The sequence below is a fragment of the Cotesia glomerata genome, unplaced genomic scaffold (genome assembly GCF_020080835.1).
Source record: "Cotesia glomerata isolate CgM1 unplaced genomic scaffold, MPM_Cglom_v2.3 scaffold_31, whole genome shotgun sequence".
In the NCBI taxonomy this organism is placed as follows: Eukaryota; Metazoa; Arthropoda; class Insecta; order Hymenoptera; family Braconidae; genus Cotesia; species Cotesia glomerata.
In genome coordinates, this window is record NW_025403662.1 from 1 (window position 1) to 16344 (window position 16344).

At 33.9% G+C, this 16344-nt stretch overlaps 4 protein-coding genes across 5 annotated transcripts; 3 read left to right on the forward strand and 1 right to left on the reverse strand.

The window, feature by feature from the left end:
- Positions 1 to 6: 6 nt before the first annotated feature.
- On the reverse strand, positions 7 to 3077 carry LOC123274373 (rho GTPase-activating protein 11A-like; the record flags this gene model as incomplete). The annotated part of the gene is made up of 3 exons (XM_044741977.1): positions 2235 to 3077; positions 1994 to 2147; positions 7 to 1925 (listed from the first exon to the last, which is right to left on the reverse strand). Coding segments are annotated over exons 1-3 (2769 nt in total), but the record flags the coding sequence as incomplete, so codon positions are not given.
- Positions 3078 to 3129: 52 nt separating this feature from the next.
- On the forward strand, positions 3130 to 5533 carry LOC123274377 (26S proteasome regulatory subunit 6B). The gene is made up of 4 exons (XM_044741981.1): positions 3130 to 3265; positions 3452 to 3544; positions 4165 to 4498; positions 4579 to 5533. Exons 1-4 carry the CDS (start codon positions 3233 to 3235, stop codon positions 5364 to 5366), a joined length of 1248 nt encoding a protein of 415 aa, XP_044597916.1. The 5' UTR covers positions 3130 to 3232; the 3' UTR covers positions 5367 to 5533.
- A 109-nt stretch (positions 5534 to 5642) lies between these two features.
- Positions 5643 to 7041, forward strand: LOC123274378 (alpha- and gamma-adaptin-binding protein p34-like). The gene is made up of 6 exons (XM_044741982.1): positions 5643 to 5833; positions 5927 to 6093; positions 6180 to 6294; positions 6354 to 6515; positions 6590 to 6718; positions 6802 to 7041. The coding sequence occupies exons 1-6, from the start codon at positions 5770 to 5772 to the stop codon at positions 6981 to 6983; spliced, it is 819 nt and encodes a 272-aa protein (XP_044597917.1). The 5' UTR covers positions 5643 to 5769; the 3' UTR covers positions 6984 to 7041.
- Positions 7042 to 7365: 324 nt separating this feature from the next.
- LOC123274375 (serine/arginine repetitive matrix protein 2-like) lies at positions 7366 to 16016 on the forward strand. Of its 2 annotated transcripts, XM_044741980.1 has the most exons (4): positions 7367 to 7698; positions 7797 to 9576; positions 9943 to 15504; positions 15583 to 16014. In XM_044741980.1, exons 2-4 carry the CDS (start codon positions 7840 to 7842, stop codon positions 15868 to 15870), a joined length of 7587 nt encoding a protein of 2528 aa, XP_044597915.1. In that variant the 5' UTR covers positions 7367 to 7698; positions 7797 to 7839; the 3' UTR covers positions 15871 to 16014. The 2 variants fall into 2 exon arrangements, with proteins under 2 accessions (XP_044597914.1, XP_044597915.1); XM_044741979.1 differs by having other exon boundaries at positions 7366 to 7698; positions 7797 to 15504; positions 15583 to 16016.
- The last annotated feature ends 328 nt before the right edge of the window (positions 16017 to 16344 follow it).

Sequence of the window (16344 nt, forward strand, 5' to 3'; positions counted from 1 at the left end):
ACGAGTCGAACGTTTATCAAAAGACTGACGACTACTGTTTGGTGTGACAATTATTTCACTTGGAGATTTAGATAATTTTGGTCGAGAACCAACAATCTTTGGGCTTTTGCTTTTTTTCTTACGTATATTATTATCTACTGGCAATGATTTAGATTCTTTTAATTCGTGCTGTCTATTATTATTCCTTTTTTGTCGCTCCATTAAAGATTCCTGGGAATTTTTATTCTCATTGAGATCGAATAACCTTGCTTTGGCCAACACCATTCCTGCATTCTGAGTACGTAATTTTGCTATAGACGCTCGCGCAGTTTGAACCGCTGAAGTAGTAGTTCTCGCCGGAGTTTCACATTCAAAATAAACGCTCGCATTTTTCCAAGATATTTTTTTCTCTGTAACTATTTCGAGCACTCTTGAATCACCGCAATGCGTAATTTGCTCTTGGTCGTTTGTCATATTTCGCTGGCTATTAGTCTTTTTAAATTTATCGATCCGACTGTTGAACTGAAGAGTCTCATTGACAAGTTCATTGCCGTGAAATGAGGAAGCACGACGTACACCATTTATAGATGACTTTGGCATATTGATGATATTTAATGCTGCCTCATCGTCACTGAGAGTAGCACCAGTATGCTCTGCTGTGTGACTAATCAGTGTGCTTAATTGTTGTTGCAGATACATCAACCGCGCATTTGTTTCATCACTGCAAAATGAAGTAGCATCATCATTATCGTTCTCAGATGTTTCAGTAGTTAAATTTTTTGTTTGATTTTTTTCAGAAACTTGCCAAGATGGTGAATTATGACTTTGTCGCCGGCGTCCAGAGACGGGTTTTTCTTGAGAACGTCTTCGTAAGCTACTTATTCTTCGAGCACTTGGTGACCTTATGACTTTATGTTCTGAACTTCTTCTTATTTTCAATTCCTTGGACAAACGTTTTGCTAAATGATCAGCTGATACAATATTTTCAATACCAGCCTCTTCAAGTGTTTTTTCATATTCATTCTGCACATCATTTACAGAATTTTTATTTATATTTTTACTTACACTGTGGTCAATAATACCGTCCATACCAAATTCTTGGGAAATACGCGATTCAATAGCCGATACTCGATTTTTAATTTCTTCATATTCTCTTTTCGGTATTTTAACATATTCTTCAGATGATTCGTCACCTTTATCATCAGATAAATGATTACTCTTGTTTATTCTTGATAAACGTTGTGATTTACGACGTTGACTAGTTGAATTAATGTCATCACGTTCTTCATTGTCATCTGATAAGTTAACATCTGCGTTTCTAAATACATCTTCGTATTGATCACCCACTGTAGCTTTTACAAAACGTTCTCTTTGCTTCGACGCTACTGATGGTGAGTTCATTAATGACGAAGCACTCCAATTCTGCATTCGTTGTTTTTTGAGACTCTTCTTTGAAGAGGCCTCACTGGATGTACTCCAACGCCGTTCAACTGAAGAATCAGGATAATCTTCTTCTTTTGTTGCTTCAAGTTCATTTATTTTTTGCTTACTGCGTGAAACAAGACGATCCAAACTTATTCCCAATTTTCTAGACTTTTCTGGTTTCTGATTGTGTCCAGCATGCACAGTGTGAGACAAATATTTACGAACTTTAGATGATTTGTGGGCTGAATATTTATCGGATGATTTTCCATCCTTTGGTGAAGTAATAACCACTTGTGGAATTGAAGCTGTGGCTCTTAAATCACTGTCTAATGAATTCCGTTTCTTTTTGGAACTCACTGCTTGCGCAGATACTCCATCGCCATTTCGTCGTTTTTTGGCAGCTTTACTAGGTGAAACTTGAGATGATTCATAAGTCAAAAGTTTTGAATGACTACCATTCAATGGAACAGGCTCAGGTGATCCATTTTTGCCAACAATTTTTTTAAGTCCATTAAACATTCCTATAGAATAAAAGAAAAAAATTTATTAATAATCTAATAAACTATATGACTTAATTAAAAAATCTTACGAGTAAGACTTCCGCTCCGATGTTTCTTCTTTTTTTCTTTTAAACGATCTTCAATACCACGATCAATGTCAATATCCATACAGTAAGCTTCTTTTTGCTCATCAATTAAATTTTTTGGTAAAACTCCTATGCAACGAGCATTCTCGATCAGAACCTAAAGACATTAATAATAAGTGATAATTATTAATTAACAACCCTCAAAAGATATGTAATTATATAAATAAATAAAAATATTATAAACCTTGACGATAAAAAGATGTGCTTCCAATCTTGTTTGCATAGCAGCGATCGTTGTTTCGCGTAATGGCATAACGTTAGGTCCAATAACTTTAGCTAAATTATCACTAGACATTTTGTTATCACCCTCATGCTGGGATACGTTCTTCAAAAAATCCATAAAAAATGCCAGTGTATTTAAATGAAGTGCCGGTAATAATAAACAAGCCATGAGTATTGCTTCAACTTTGGAACATTTGAGCATAAAACAACGTACAAATATTTCATGGTAATCATATGGTATTATTGGCTCCGGAAGATCGCGAAAATATTTTTTCAAACAATTAGCAACGTCAAGTGGATGATATTTTTCTCCTAATTCATTGCCATTATCTAGCCGATTTATTAGCTCTTTTTGTCGTGCTTGAGAGCCGGCTTTTCTAAATAAACCTTCCTGTCTAATATGTTTTTCAATAAAAACAATAGCATGTTTTACAAATATTGGTACTTGTACAATTGCTCCAGACGACAATTGTACAACATCCAACGGTTGATTTAGCAACGGCACATTGAAAACTTTTTTCAACTTTTCACACTGTTTATCATCGCTATCAACTTTTTTCACGTGTCTTTTAATACGTGATTTTATTCCTAAATTACGTAATTGATTTGTAACTGAGTTTATCACTTTTTCTTTATCCGAAACATCGTATATCAACATTTTGTAATAATATAAATAAACTTTTTAAAAGTTCGGCTTTGCGCCTGTAAATTTATGCTGCTTGATGTTTTTTCACAACAGTTAAAGTTAAAATGAAAACAGATCCATCTAGTGAGTGTTTTAATTATAATTATTTCACATAAATTTCTTTCTTATCAACCGGACGACTCACACAGTGACACCTAGCATTATCTCATAAATCAATTTATATAGTTTAAGTTGGGAGAGTGAATATCCTCAAGTCATTCAGTTTAACCAAAAAGTATTTTGGCTGGACATAAAAGTTTATTTCAGATAGAACAATGGAAGACCTTGGAATTATTTTACCCGATAAAGTAAGTAATCAATAAATTGAACAAATATTTTTACTTTAAATGATTTATTTAATCAGGACTGGACTTGCGGTTTATTTAAATGAAATAATGACAGCATTGACACAATCAAGGCTCCATTGTCATTAGCTACTCCATAATTATCCTCATTAATGAAATTCACTTATATTTATTTATTTGTTTCAACAGGATGTCTCTGAAATTGATGTTAAGCCTGCAATAGGACATTACTCAGGCGTTGGTGATGATTTAGATGTTGAAGATCTTTACACAAGATATAAGGTAACAACTTTTATTGATGATATAGAAAGTAGCAAACATTCGATTTTTTTTGTTTGAAAAAAAAAAAAAAAAAAAAAAAAAAATTAATTAATTAAATCCTCTAAATTAAAATACATGGAAGTCTTGAAGTTAGACAAAGGTCGAAACTCGCAAAAAACGGGCCACGATTCATTATTGGTTAAAATTTAGGCTCGCGCGTAGCGCGCTATTCAAATTTCTAGTTAATGTTAAAAACAAATTTGGAAACAATGCATTTAAAAAAATTTTCAAAAGTCAAATTTAGAATATTCTTCTACAATATAATTTCCTATTGTTAATTTTTAAATATGTAGAAGGGTAAAAGACCCCATTAGTGGCGGGGACCCCATTACTGACACTTTCTTTGATTTTGGTACTTATTCAATTAATAAAATCATTAATTTCAATAATTAATATATTATTTCTAATCTTTAAGACCTTTAGATTAAAAAAATTTTTAATTTTTATTCCAAGTAGAACATTTTTTCATTAAAAGAAAAAGTGCCACTAATAGGGATTAAAGGTGCCACTAATGGGATCTTTTACCTTATGAATAGACATATTTTTACATTTTTAATAATGAATATTTGAACTGTTGCTAGAAATTACAACGGATGCTTGAATTTCTCCAAGTTCAAGAGGAATACATTAAAGATGAACAACGCAATTTGAAAAAAGAATATTTACACGCCCAAGAAGAAGTTAAGCGTATCCAGAGTGTGCCGCTTGTAATTGGACAATTTTTGGAGGCTGTCGACCAGAATACTGGTATCGTTGGTTCAACAACAGGATCTAATTATTATGTGCGTATTTTGTCAACTATTGACCGTGAGTTGTTGAAGCCTTCGGCTAGTGTTGCTCTTCATAAGCACAGCAATGCTCTTGTCGATGTCTTGCCACCCGAAGCTGACTCTAGCATTTCCATGCTTCAAGCTGGTAAATTAAAATAGATAATATTTTTTTATTTTCACTCCGTTTTTTTAAATTAACAAAATTTCATTTTATAATTTTTTTAGATGAAAAGCCTGACATTCAGTACAGCGATATTGGAGGTATGGATATGCAGAAGCAAGAAATTCGCGAAGCAGTTGAATTACCGCTGACTCACTTTGAATTATACAAGCAAATCGGTATTGATCCACCACGTGGTGTCTTGATGTACGGGCCACCCGGTTGTGGTAAAACTATGCTTGCTAAGGCTGTAGCTAGACACACAACAGCTGCTTTCATACGTGTTGTTGGCTCTGAATTTGTCCAAAAGTATCTTGGTGAAGGTCCAAGAATGGTAAGAGATGTCTTCCGTCTTGCTAAAGAAAATTCTCCAGCTATTATCTTTGTTGATGAAATTGATGCTATCGCTACAAAACGTTTTGACGCTCAAACTGGTGCTGACCGTGAAGTTCAGCGTATTTTATTGGAATTGCTTAACCAGATGGACGGTTTTGATCAAACAACTAATGTTAAAGTTATAATGGCAACTAACCGTGCTGATACCTTGGATCCGGCTCTCTTGCGTCCTGGTAGATTAGATCGTAAAATTGAATTTCCATTGCCCGATCGTCGTCAGAAACGTCTTATCTTTTCAACAATTACTACTAAAATGAATCTAAGTGAGGAAGTCGATCTTGAAGACTACGTTGCACGACCTGACAGAATTTCAGGTGCTGACATTAACGCTATTTGTCAAGAAGCCGGTATGCACGCTGTACGTGAAAATCGTTACATTGTTCTTGCTAAAGACTTCGAGAAAGGATACAAGAATAATATTAAAAAAGACGAATCTGAACATGAATTTTACAAATAATTTATTAATATTATTATTAATGTAGACGCTTATGTATTCTCTTTTTTCTTGCTTAATATTTTTTTTTTGAATTTTGATATCACATATAATATCCCTCTGTACTGTGGAAAATTTCATTTGTCATAACAAATTATATAAAAATAAAAAAAATAAATATTTGATTTAAATTTGACGTCTAGTTATTTCTAAGATTTTTTACAATTTATTTTAAAACGCAATATTTCCTCTCCCTTATTAATTTTATGTTATATATATAGTATACGTGTTTAGTAAATAAAGCGCTAGTGTCACTTTGTATTGATGCACTATTTTTTTTGACAATTACTTTCAATATTTTAGTATCACTTGTACATAAATTCGTAATAAATACTATAATAGAAACAAAAACTTTTTTTTTATAAAAATGGACTTACCAAGAGTTCTTATTGTGAGCACTGAAAGCGGTAAAGCAAGTGCGATAGCTAAAGGTAATTATCAAAATATTATAGGTTAAAAAGTGAGTATTCTATTCGATTATTTAAATATATAATTAATGAAATTATTTATTTATTGTTGCATAGATTTAGATTCACAGCTAATGGGTGGTGATAACGATATTAAATATTTTTCTTGGAATATTGACAATAAATATTATTTAGCAAAAGTAGTATTATGTGCTACAGAGAAATTACCATTAGGAATGCCAGTTGATGGAGTCGAAGCAGTGATACTTCATTATGAACCAAAGGCAATTTTATTATTTAAAAATCCTAAGGGACTTACTAATAATTATTTTTATCACTGAAATTTTATCATGTAAATTAATTGACTCAGGGAGAAGAACCATTACATTTGGAACAATACGTTTCACTGATCCAGTCTCTTAGTGAGGCTGATATATTTTTGCTGGCCTGCGAAGCTTTTCCTAATGTACATAGTAAAGATCAAGGTATAACAAATAAATATCATTTTTTTAAGCTTAAAATTAAATAAATTATTTTTTATTAGTTATTGAATGGTGCCATATTCATAAGTTTGAGTTAGTTGAAATGATAAATTCTGATGCAACGTCGGATTCAATGGATAATGACTTAGAACCTGAAAAATTCGGTATTGAAAGACTTATTGAAGCATTGCATACTCATACTTGGCCTAATCGAATATTGAAAGGTAAATTATATTTTTTACGCATATATTGATTATTAAAAAACAACTAATAATATTTGTTACTCACTTGTACATAGGTATTCCTAATGGTAGAATTTCAACATCAACTGAGCCAGATGTAAATGAAATAAAAGATCAGCTAGAAAATATTCAACTAAATGCTTCACGTAATGGTACAGATAATTTATTGATGAACAGTGTACTAGGTATTGTAAAATTATATCAATTAATATTGATTAAATGCTAAGTTATAATAAATATATCTCAATTATTAATTGATATGTTTTAGATGGTATTATGGGAGAAGAAAATACAGATTTTGGTGAATTATTTGGCCAACTAATGGCTATGAAAGAGCATGCAGCTGCGTTATCTCCAAGTAATCGTCGAGCAGCGGCAGAACAACTTGTAACAGCATTTTGGAAGGCAATGGGTGGAGATGCTTCCGAAATTGAAGATTTAGATGATTAAATTTTCATTTAATGATATTATTAAGTCGATAAAATATGAAGTATTAATTGTACAAGTAAGGTAAAAGCCCCAATAGATGATCATGTACCAGTATATGATCACTCCATGTATTTGTATACCTATATTTGTGAATATAGATATACAAATACATAGAGTGATAATCTATTGGGGCTTTTACCTTATAAAAATAAAAATTAAATGGAATTTTGACATAAATTTATGTTAATTTTATTTTAAAAAGCTGTTTTCAGATAAATATTTTACATTAATCTTATTTAATTTTGTTATAAATATGATCAATGACTTAGAAATATTAGGATGGCAACTTTCGAAACATATTAAGACATCAGTTTTTTTTTATTATTAATTTATTGTTGAATAAACAGATGATGTACTGAATTTTAAATTTCATTTTATCGAATTTTAAATTTCCCGGTTCGAATTGGTAGCAGTCTTGCCGTGCTGCCACCATTGATAAAAAAATTGTGGTCATTATATTGGCAACAGTTAGTTTAACCAAGATGACCGTCGTATTTATGTATTGCTAAATTTTATGTTCATAATTTACAATAATTTGTAGTGTGATTGCTGTAAACAATAGATTAATTTTTAAAGTTTATAAAAATTGATATTTAACATGGAGCTCAATGCATTCAGTTGACTGTATGTATATATTTTAGTAAATGTATAATATACAATTACAAAAGAATAACCGGTAAATAGATTTAATAATAACACATTTATTTACATAAGGCCTGCGTAAATTTAATCTTAATTTTTTATGTTATTACTGAAGTATTTTTTTATTATTAGGTGTTGAAGCAGAGTACAGTTCAAATATTGTAAAATAATCACAATGGAATCACCGGGATTGAGTGATCCACAACAACCGCGAGACGACATGTCTCAAAGTTCAAGCAGCGTTGCTAATGTTGATAGATCAGAGACCCCAGACAGCAATCGTGGTCCTGTTGATGATGAATCCGCAGCTGACAGTCCTAAAATAACAAAACCTGTTCTCGGAAAAGTTCAAGCTAAGAAACGATTGATGGCATTTGCTAGTAAGTTTACTGCACCATTAATACAAAAGAGTCCTGATAAAGGTTTTAGTTTTAAAAGTCGTAACCTAAATTCATTCCAAGTAAATAAGAAAAAATTAAGTAGCAGTTCGAAAGATTCAATGGGAGGAGAAAACATAGCGAGAAATAAAACAAGTATTGAGCTTGAACTATCCGAAAAAATTAAACCTGATATAACAGTAACACTAAAAACAAAATCATCAAGTAAAAAAACTAAAAAAAGAGCTGAACCGAAAATTGCAGCTATCGAGGAAATTATTCGTGAAGCCGCTAAAGAAAAAGAATTACTAGCCATGCAATTGAGTGAGCAAAAAGCAAGACAACAACAAGAAGAAAATAATCTTGATGATTTACCCCGTAATAATGGTAGAAGTGATCGCAATAAGAGTTTTGGAAGGCATCAGCAGTGGGGTAATCGTCGTAGTCAAAATTTTCACAATGACAATTTTCGACGGGGTAATTTCAATCAAAATTATGGTGATAGAAAATTTAATGATAGACGAAGAACATTTAACAATGAACATTTTCGAGATCGTTCTAAAAGTAGAGAAAGAAGAGAAAGAGAGGATCGAGAAAGAAGAGAAAAAGAGGACAGAGAAAGAAGGGAAAGAGAGGATAGAGAAAAATCTCGACGGAATTTGTTCGATATGGATCAGCAGTTTAAAATGAAAGAATACAAACACGACAATAAGCATTTCAACAAAAATCGAAATTATAATGATTATAAGAGAGAGAAAAAAGAGGAAATCATTGAGCGGAAAATAAAAACTCCCTGGAAAAATTTTAAAGGGCAAAATGGTCGAATACGAGAAAGATCTTTATCGTTGGAAATAAATGAAGATTCTAGTTTTCTTGCGAATAGAGAAATTAAGTTTAAAACAGCACAAGATTATAATGCACAGCTGGAACACATGTTATTGATTGGAGATCATCATGTAAAACGAAATTGTGTTACTGTCGATGGAATAAATGATGTTAAAAAACAGTATCCACCAGAATCAATTCGTGTTACAAAGAAATTTAATGTTCCGAGTTTATTTTACAGTGAAAATCCGAAACTGTCTCTTCTACTTCCCTGTCAACAACTTTATCAAATACTTCCTCCAGATCGCTGTAATACCATGCGAAAAATAGCCGATGGAACTGTCGAGCCTTCAAAGGAAGTTGAACAAGATCAAGGTCCTCGGACATGGTACAAACATATGCACAGGTCTAGATCGAGAGACGAAACTCATGAAGTTAAAGATACTGAAAAATCTAAGTTTTCAGTGCGTAAGTCGAAAAAATCAAAATCTAGATGGGACAGTGGAGATGAGGGGATTGCAAAAGTTGAAGTTCCTTCGTGCAGTTCTTCTCAGGTTCATTCAGAACATTCAGATGAAGAAAATGAAGTCACAAAAGTGCAACAAAAAGACGATGCAGAAAATGTAAAATCTGTAACAAAAGAATGTTTGGAAGCCAGAGAAGAAGTAGAAGAAGAAGAAGATGGTGAATTACCAAAAGAAGAAGAAGAAGTACAAGATGTAGATCTAGAGGAAAATGAAGAGGATGAAGAAATGGAGAAAGAGGTCGAAGAAGCTGAGGATGAAAAAATTATTTTGCTGGAAAAACTAGACTCAACTTCTGAATCTTCTTGTTCAAATAAAATAATACCCGAGGAAGATTTATCTAACATAGTTGAATCAGATTTACTAGTATCTAATGAAGAGAAACAAACAAAAGAGACACCTATTGAAGAATCATCAAGTGAAATAAAAGCTAAAACATTAAAATTAGTTACAGATAACGATAATGATAACTTAATTAAAAAAGTTGAAGTTGGAAAAAAATTGGTATCAGAATATGAAGAATTTCTGAAGATGGTTGGTCATGATGAAGAGGAAGAAGAAGAAGATTCTATAGCCGTTGATCAAAATTTTGAAAATCCTTCAGTGACAAAGGCCGATGTTGAGCCAGAGGTTATTAATCAACTAATAACTAATGAATTTATTGAAGAAAATACCGATCAGGACATTAAGATTACTCCAGTAATGATAGATTCTGTTGAGGAAAATAAATCTCTTAATCGTTCTGAGAATACTTCAGATATTATTGATGCTAAAATTGAAAAGATTGATGAAACAATTGTAATAGACTCTGAAATAGGTGGTTGGGAAAATATTAAAGAAAAAATAAAACATAAAAAATCATTGAGATCCCGAAAACGGAAAGAACGTAAAAAGAAGAAAAATAGAAAAAAAGTATCGTCTAGTGAAAGCAGTGATTCTTCATCTAGTTCATCGGAGTCTGAAGCTGAGAAACGTAAAAGGAAACGCAAAAGAAAGAGAAGGAAGAAACGTACACGAGATTCAAGTTCTGATAGTTCCAGTAGTGACAGTGATGCTTCTTCGAGTGATGAGAGTATTAATTTATCGAAGAAAAAGAAAAAGAGAAGAAAAATTAAAAATAAGCTGCGAATTAAAAATAAGAAAAAACGTTTAAGAAAGGAAAGTACAGTTTCAAATTCAAGTTATGAATTTGATGAATTAACGCGTAAGCGTAAAAAAAGAAGAGATTCAAAACATCGTAAAACATCTAAACAAAGACGATCTAAGTCTACTGAGAAGAAAAAAATAAAAGTTACTGATGAGCGTAAAAATGAGAAGATAGAAAACGAAAATCTCGAAGTAATTATTAAAAAAGATGTGCCACAATCACCACACTGGGAAACTGAAGTTAAAAAATCTAATGTTAGCATTGAAGTAAGTCCTCAAGTTACTCAAATTAAAGAATCTTCAGAAGATAAAACGATTCCACAGGTAATTATAGAAGCAGCGACAGCTGAAAAGCTTTATGAAGTATGGTACAACAACTCGAATTCACAGATTACACAGCCGCTTGATGATCAACAGCCAGAAGAAACCAAAATTGAAGAATCGCAGAGTGAAAAAAGTGAAGTTGTGAATGAAAATCCTACTGCCGTAGAAGAAGAAGAAAAATCTATTAAAAACACTGAACCTGTGCATCATTCACCAACTGAGAAAGCTACTGATGTTATTGAAATAACTACTGATACAGTAAGTGATAATCAAAGTGATAAAAAGAGTCAAAGAGATAGTTCAAGAAATAAAAAGGTCAAAAAAATTAAAAAGAAGCGTCGCAGTATTAGTACTTCTAGCACATCAAGCGATACTAGCAGTGAATCATCGGACGATGTCAGCAGTAAAAAGAAATCTCGTGAAAAGCGGAAAAAGAAAAGCCGCTCAAAGCGACGCTCACCTAGTCAGTCGGAGTTGATTAAAAAACTTAAAAAATATCGTGCTAAATTAACAGAATCATTGGATTTTGACGCATTACATTTTCCATCTTTAACACAACTTGAAGAGAATCCTGAAACTTTACCTATTATCAATGATTGGGAAGTTGACAGTATGGATGCTGTAGAGAAATTCATTACAAATGCGACAAAAGAAATATCTGCAGAAAAATCTGATAAGAAAGTTGAGAAAGCATTATTATATGACAGTAAAACTGATATGTATATTGCTGTTGAAAAGAACAAAACTTCGCGAGAAAATAAAAAGAAACAGGTTAATAGAGTTTGCTCATTAAGAATTTGGGAAGATGAGGAGGAAGAAGGTGAACGGGAAGCAAAAATGTTGATGGAAGAAAAAATTAAAATTGAGAATGAATTACAAGTTCCGGATACTCAACCGAAAATTGAAACAATTACATCACCTACTTCAACAATTATCGAGGAGAAAAAAGAAGAAGAGAAAAAGGTTGATGATATTTCAGAGGACTTGGTTAAAAAAGAAGACGAAGAAGTAAAAACTTCAATAGAAGAAAAATCTTTAGAATGGGTAGAAAATGTTCCAGAGTGTGAAAATAATGCTGTAGAAATTGTACCTGAACAAGTGCCGACGACGACGCGATGGACTGAACCTAGTCCAGTTTTATTAAAAGAAGAAGAAGAAGAAGAGTTGGAAGATGATAATCTTGTGCCTGTAAACTGGGAAGAAGAAGAAATTGATTGGGAAAACCAATCATCATTAATTACTGGTGTTAAATCAGTACAGACATCAAAGAATAAAAAAGAATCTAGTGAGAGTAGTAGTGATAGTAGTGACACTAGTAGTAGCAGCGAAAGTAGTGATAGCGATGCTGAAAATGTTAAAAGAAGTCAACATAATTCTTTGGAAAAATCTAAAAATGTAAGTCCGGCCGTAGAAACTGATGCAATGAAGAAATTACGTATGAATATGTTTGCTGAGTTTGCGACACGTGAGTCTACAGACAAATTTTCTCAACTTTCAGACCAGAAAATCGATTCAAACGTATCACCATTTAAATTAAGTTCTCAACAATTACAATTAGCAAAATCTGAAGACAAGTCGGGTGAATCTGCGGATATCTCAGTACCAATATTCGATGATACTTGTTTTGTTACTCAAACACGTGAGTCAGATACTGTTGTAGAAAAAGGAAAATTCCGTGCAAGTTTCCAAGAAATACGACTTAGATCATATTCAAGATCTCCAGAACAAGATTCAAGACGAAGTTCTTCCCGAATCGACAAATCTAAAACTCGCAGTAGTGAAGACAGAGCAAGTAGTTCAAGCTATCGCAGCAGTAGTCGAGGTTCAGTCAAAGACTCTTCTAGAGATCGCAAAAAAGTTGATGACAAAGACTCAAAAAGATCTTCCCTCAGTGCTGATCAAAAGAAAATCAGTCCTCTCAGTGATCGCGGCTTAAAAGAAAAACGCCATTCTCCACTTTCATGGAATAGAAGTCGCAGTAGAAGCCGTAGTTGGAGCCGGAGTCGTAGTAGGACTCCTTCTAAAAGAGATGACAAGTTATCATGGGACCGTCAAAAACGTATGGGGCGTGTTGATGATAGACGAGAAAGATTTTCAAGGAGTCCAGATCGTCGAGGACGATTGCATAGAAGCAATGAAAGCGAAAGAGGTCGTGAACGTAATCGTAGTCGTGACAGAGATTGGAGTCGTGAAAAAATTACCGAGAAGGCTTATGATCCTATGGAAATTTTAAGAGGTGTTGCTCATGGTGGTGATAAACAACGACAAGCTGCTTTGGAACGACCTCTTGATTCTTTGGATGTTAACATTCCATTTTCAAGTGATTTAAATAAATCTCGCTACAGAAGTAGAAGCCGAAGCCGAAGTAGAAGTAGAAGTAGAGAACGACGGAATCGTGATATCGATTGGGATCGATCTCGTGAATCACCTGACTCATCTCGTAGCAAATCTTTAGACACTCGAAAATCATCACGACTGTCTCCCAGATCAAGAGGTTCTCCGCTGAGATCTGGACGTAGTAGATACTCAAGTCGCTCTCGATCTCGGTCATGGACCAGGTCCAGATCAAGAAGTCGCTCACGTTCAAGATCACGGTCTATACAAAGATTTAGATCGCGATCTCGATCATCTTCAAGATCAAGGTCAAGATTAGGATTGAGAAGTTTAGATCGCGGCCAAAGATCATTAGACAGGTCCCGGCGTTCAAGATCATTTTCTCCAGAACAACGAAAATTAAACACAGTTGGTGGTGGTATGGGTTATCGAAGAAGCCCTAGTAAAGAACAAATTCAACAAATAGAAACAATCATTCATCCGCCGGGAATAAGTTCATTGTCCCATCAAAAACCTCAAAGTATTTCACAAGTTAATGATTCAAATAATATACCAGTGCCTACTCAACAGTTTGAATACTCGTATTACCCAGGAAATAACTTGACTTATCCACCACGTTTAGAGACCACCACTATAACTACACCGACTATGGCAGCTGCGACTATAAATCCACCTGCAGCATCACCAAAACGTCTTTCTCTGGATGAAAGGTTAGAATTGGAATTAGGAATTAAGAAAAGTCAAGAGTCCTTACCACCACCTCTACCAACATCACTGCCACCACCGCCACCGCCACCTCACACTTACCATCTTCCCAAGTATAATCCACCAACCATGCAATATCCACCAACATCGGTAGTGCCAGTTCTTCAACCACGTATTCCAACATCTCTTCATGGTCCATATGCACGCCCACAACAGCCTACAGTGCTCCAAGTCGGCAATGTTCTACAAGTTGTACCAGCTGAATATACTGCTCCAGTTCCTCCTGTCGGAATCAGAAATGATATGCCAACACCACCATCGTCAACTAGTAATAACAATCCAAACCGTTTGGTACGTGTAGGTAATGTCGTGCAAGTTGTACCATCTACGACATTAGATTGGAGTGGACCTGTACCTCCACCAGCACCAATACCGTCAACATCATCATTACCAATGAGCAGCGTACCAATGGCTGTTCCTGTTCCTATGCCAAGTCCTGTTCCAATGCCAATAATTTCAAGTGTACCACCAGTTTCGCATCCAATGATCGTTCCAGCCCCTCCAGTCACCCACATTCAACCGATTTCAAGACCAACGCAAATGGCAGCACTTCCTAAACTTGAACCTCCAAAAGCACCACCGGTTCTACAGCCAATTTACAATTATGAAGCTATCATGGAAGTTAGGAAGAAAGAAAAAGAAGATCGGAAACGATTGCGTGACGAAAAGCGTCGTGAAAAAGAACGTAAAAAATTGGAAAAAATGCATCGTCGTGCTAAACGTGCTCTGGGACAGTCCAGTAGTCATATAACTACCGAATCACCCGTTGAACCTGATACTACTGTCGAAGTTGAAATGGAAGAGGCATCAGTTAGTATACAGCCTGGACATTCAGCTGAAGACGAAGATAATGATGATCAAATCCCTCCGACGCTTGGACAATCAGATGAAAATCCTCCGGAAGACGAAGATGAAGAAGAAGAATATGACGAAGGAGATGTTGAAGAAGACGATGAAGAGGAAGATGAAGAAGAAATAGAACCTGAGCCAGAAATTGAAGATGAATCACGCGTCGTGAATTTAAGTGACCAACAACTTGACATTGATGTACCTAGTGTTAATGAAAATATTGATGAAGACTCAGCTTCTAATGTTAATGTTGATGTTACGGCACCATTGCCTCCGCCACCTAGAAAAGGAATTCTCGTTCCTCCTGGTCTATGGGATGAAAGAATAACAAACGGTGTGTTGGATGATGATTCTAATACTGCTTCCAGTACTGCTGATGTGGTACAAGCTGATGGTGGAGAACCATCAATAGCAAATGTAAGCGAAGAAAAATCAACTGAAGTAGATCCAGAGGAAAAAAAATTACGAGTACCAAGACAACGTAGATCACGCAAATCAGTGCAGTTTGCTGATGGTATTAAACCAGGAGAAGGTACGAGTCCAAGTGGCGGTGAGGGTGACATGCCATCTCCACCACCACCGACTCCCATGTCTTTACATGATCCTCTACATGAACATATCAGAAGATCAAGGTCTCGGAAGAATCGTAAGAAGGCTAAACGTGCCAAACCTTTGAAAATTAAGAAGAAGGTCAAGGTAAATAACTTTTATTATTTTTTATTCATGATTAGAATAAATAAATAGAAATATTGTTTAAAATTTATTTATTTTCAGGTAAAAATAATAAAATTAAAGAAGCCAAAAGTAACACCATTGACATCAATGTTGATGGATGATTCGGACGACATGGATGATCGTTCGCCTCCGCCGCCACCACCAGGATCTCCACCGCCTCCGCATCTATGGCCAAGTTATTTAGCTGCTTACAGCGCAATTTTACGTCCTGTTGAAGGAACATCATCGCCGAATAGCATCCAGGCTCCACCGCCTCCTACTCCATTACCGCTACTAGTTCCTCCTCCTCCACTCAATTGCCCTATCTTACCTTGTAACAAAGCTTAATTTGATTTTTATTATTTTATTGACGTAATGAATATTTAAAAATCTATCGATTATTATATTAAAACGTAAAGATTATTTACAAAAACTTTGTACATATAACTTTTCGTTATAGTTATTGAAACTAGTTCAATATATTACTTTTCTTTTATTATTAATAATCCTCGATGCTAAATATGGTTGTAATATTATTATAGATATAATTATTACTTACCTGTGTATATATTTTAGTATCGACATTATATTTAAGAACAAAAAAAAAGAGTATTTTCACTGATTTTCTTCACGTTTAGTGTAAATAGATTTTCATTCTTTATTTCAGTTAATCTATTTTATAGATATGTTATATTACCAATAGATAAATAAAATATTAACTTCAATTTGATATAACTTTATGGTTAATTTTTTCTCCTTAATTATTAATATTATTATTTTATTTTTTAAATATTAAAAAACAATTCACCTTGAAAATAAATT

Coding starts and splice junctions, on each gene's coding strand:
- LOC123274377 (XM_044741981.1), top strand. CDS start 3,233: ATGGAAGACCTTGGAATTATTTTACCCGATAAA. Junction 3,266..3,451: donor GAATTATTTTACCCGATAAA/GTAAGTAATCAA, acceptor TTGTTTCAACAG/GATGTCTCTGAAATTGATGT. Junction 3,545..4,164: donor ATCTTTACACAAGATATAAG/GTAACAACTTTT, acceptor AACTGTTGCTAG/AAATTACAACGGATGCTTGA.
- LOC123274378 (XM_044741982.1), top strand. CDS start 5,770: ATGGACTTACCAAGAGTTCTTATTGTGAGCACTGAAAGCGGTAAAGCA. Junction 6,094..6,179: donor TACTTCATTATGAACCAAAG/GCAATTTTATTA, acceptor TAATTGACTCAG/GGAGAAGAACCATTACATTT. Junction 6,295..6,353: donor TGTACATAGTAAAGATCAAG/GTATAACAAATA, acceptor ATTTTTTATTAG/TTATTGAATGGTGCCATATT.
- LOC123274375 (XM_044741979.1), top strand. CDS start 7,840: ATGGAATCACCGGGATTGAGTGATCCACAACAACCGCGAGACGACATG. Junction 15,505..15,582: donor AAATTAAGAAGAAGGTCAAG/GTAAATAACTTT, acceptor ATTTATTTTCAG/GTAAAAATAATAAAATTAAA.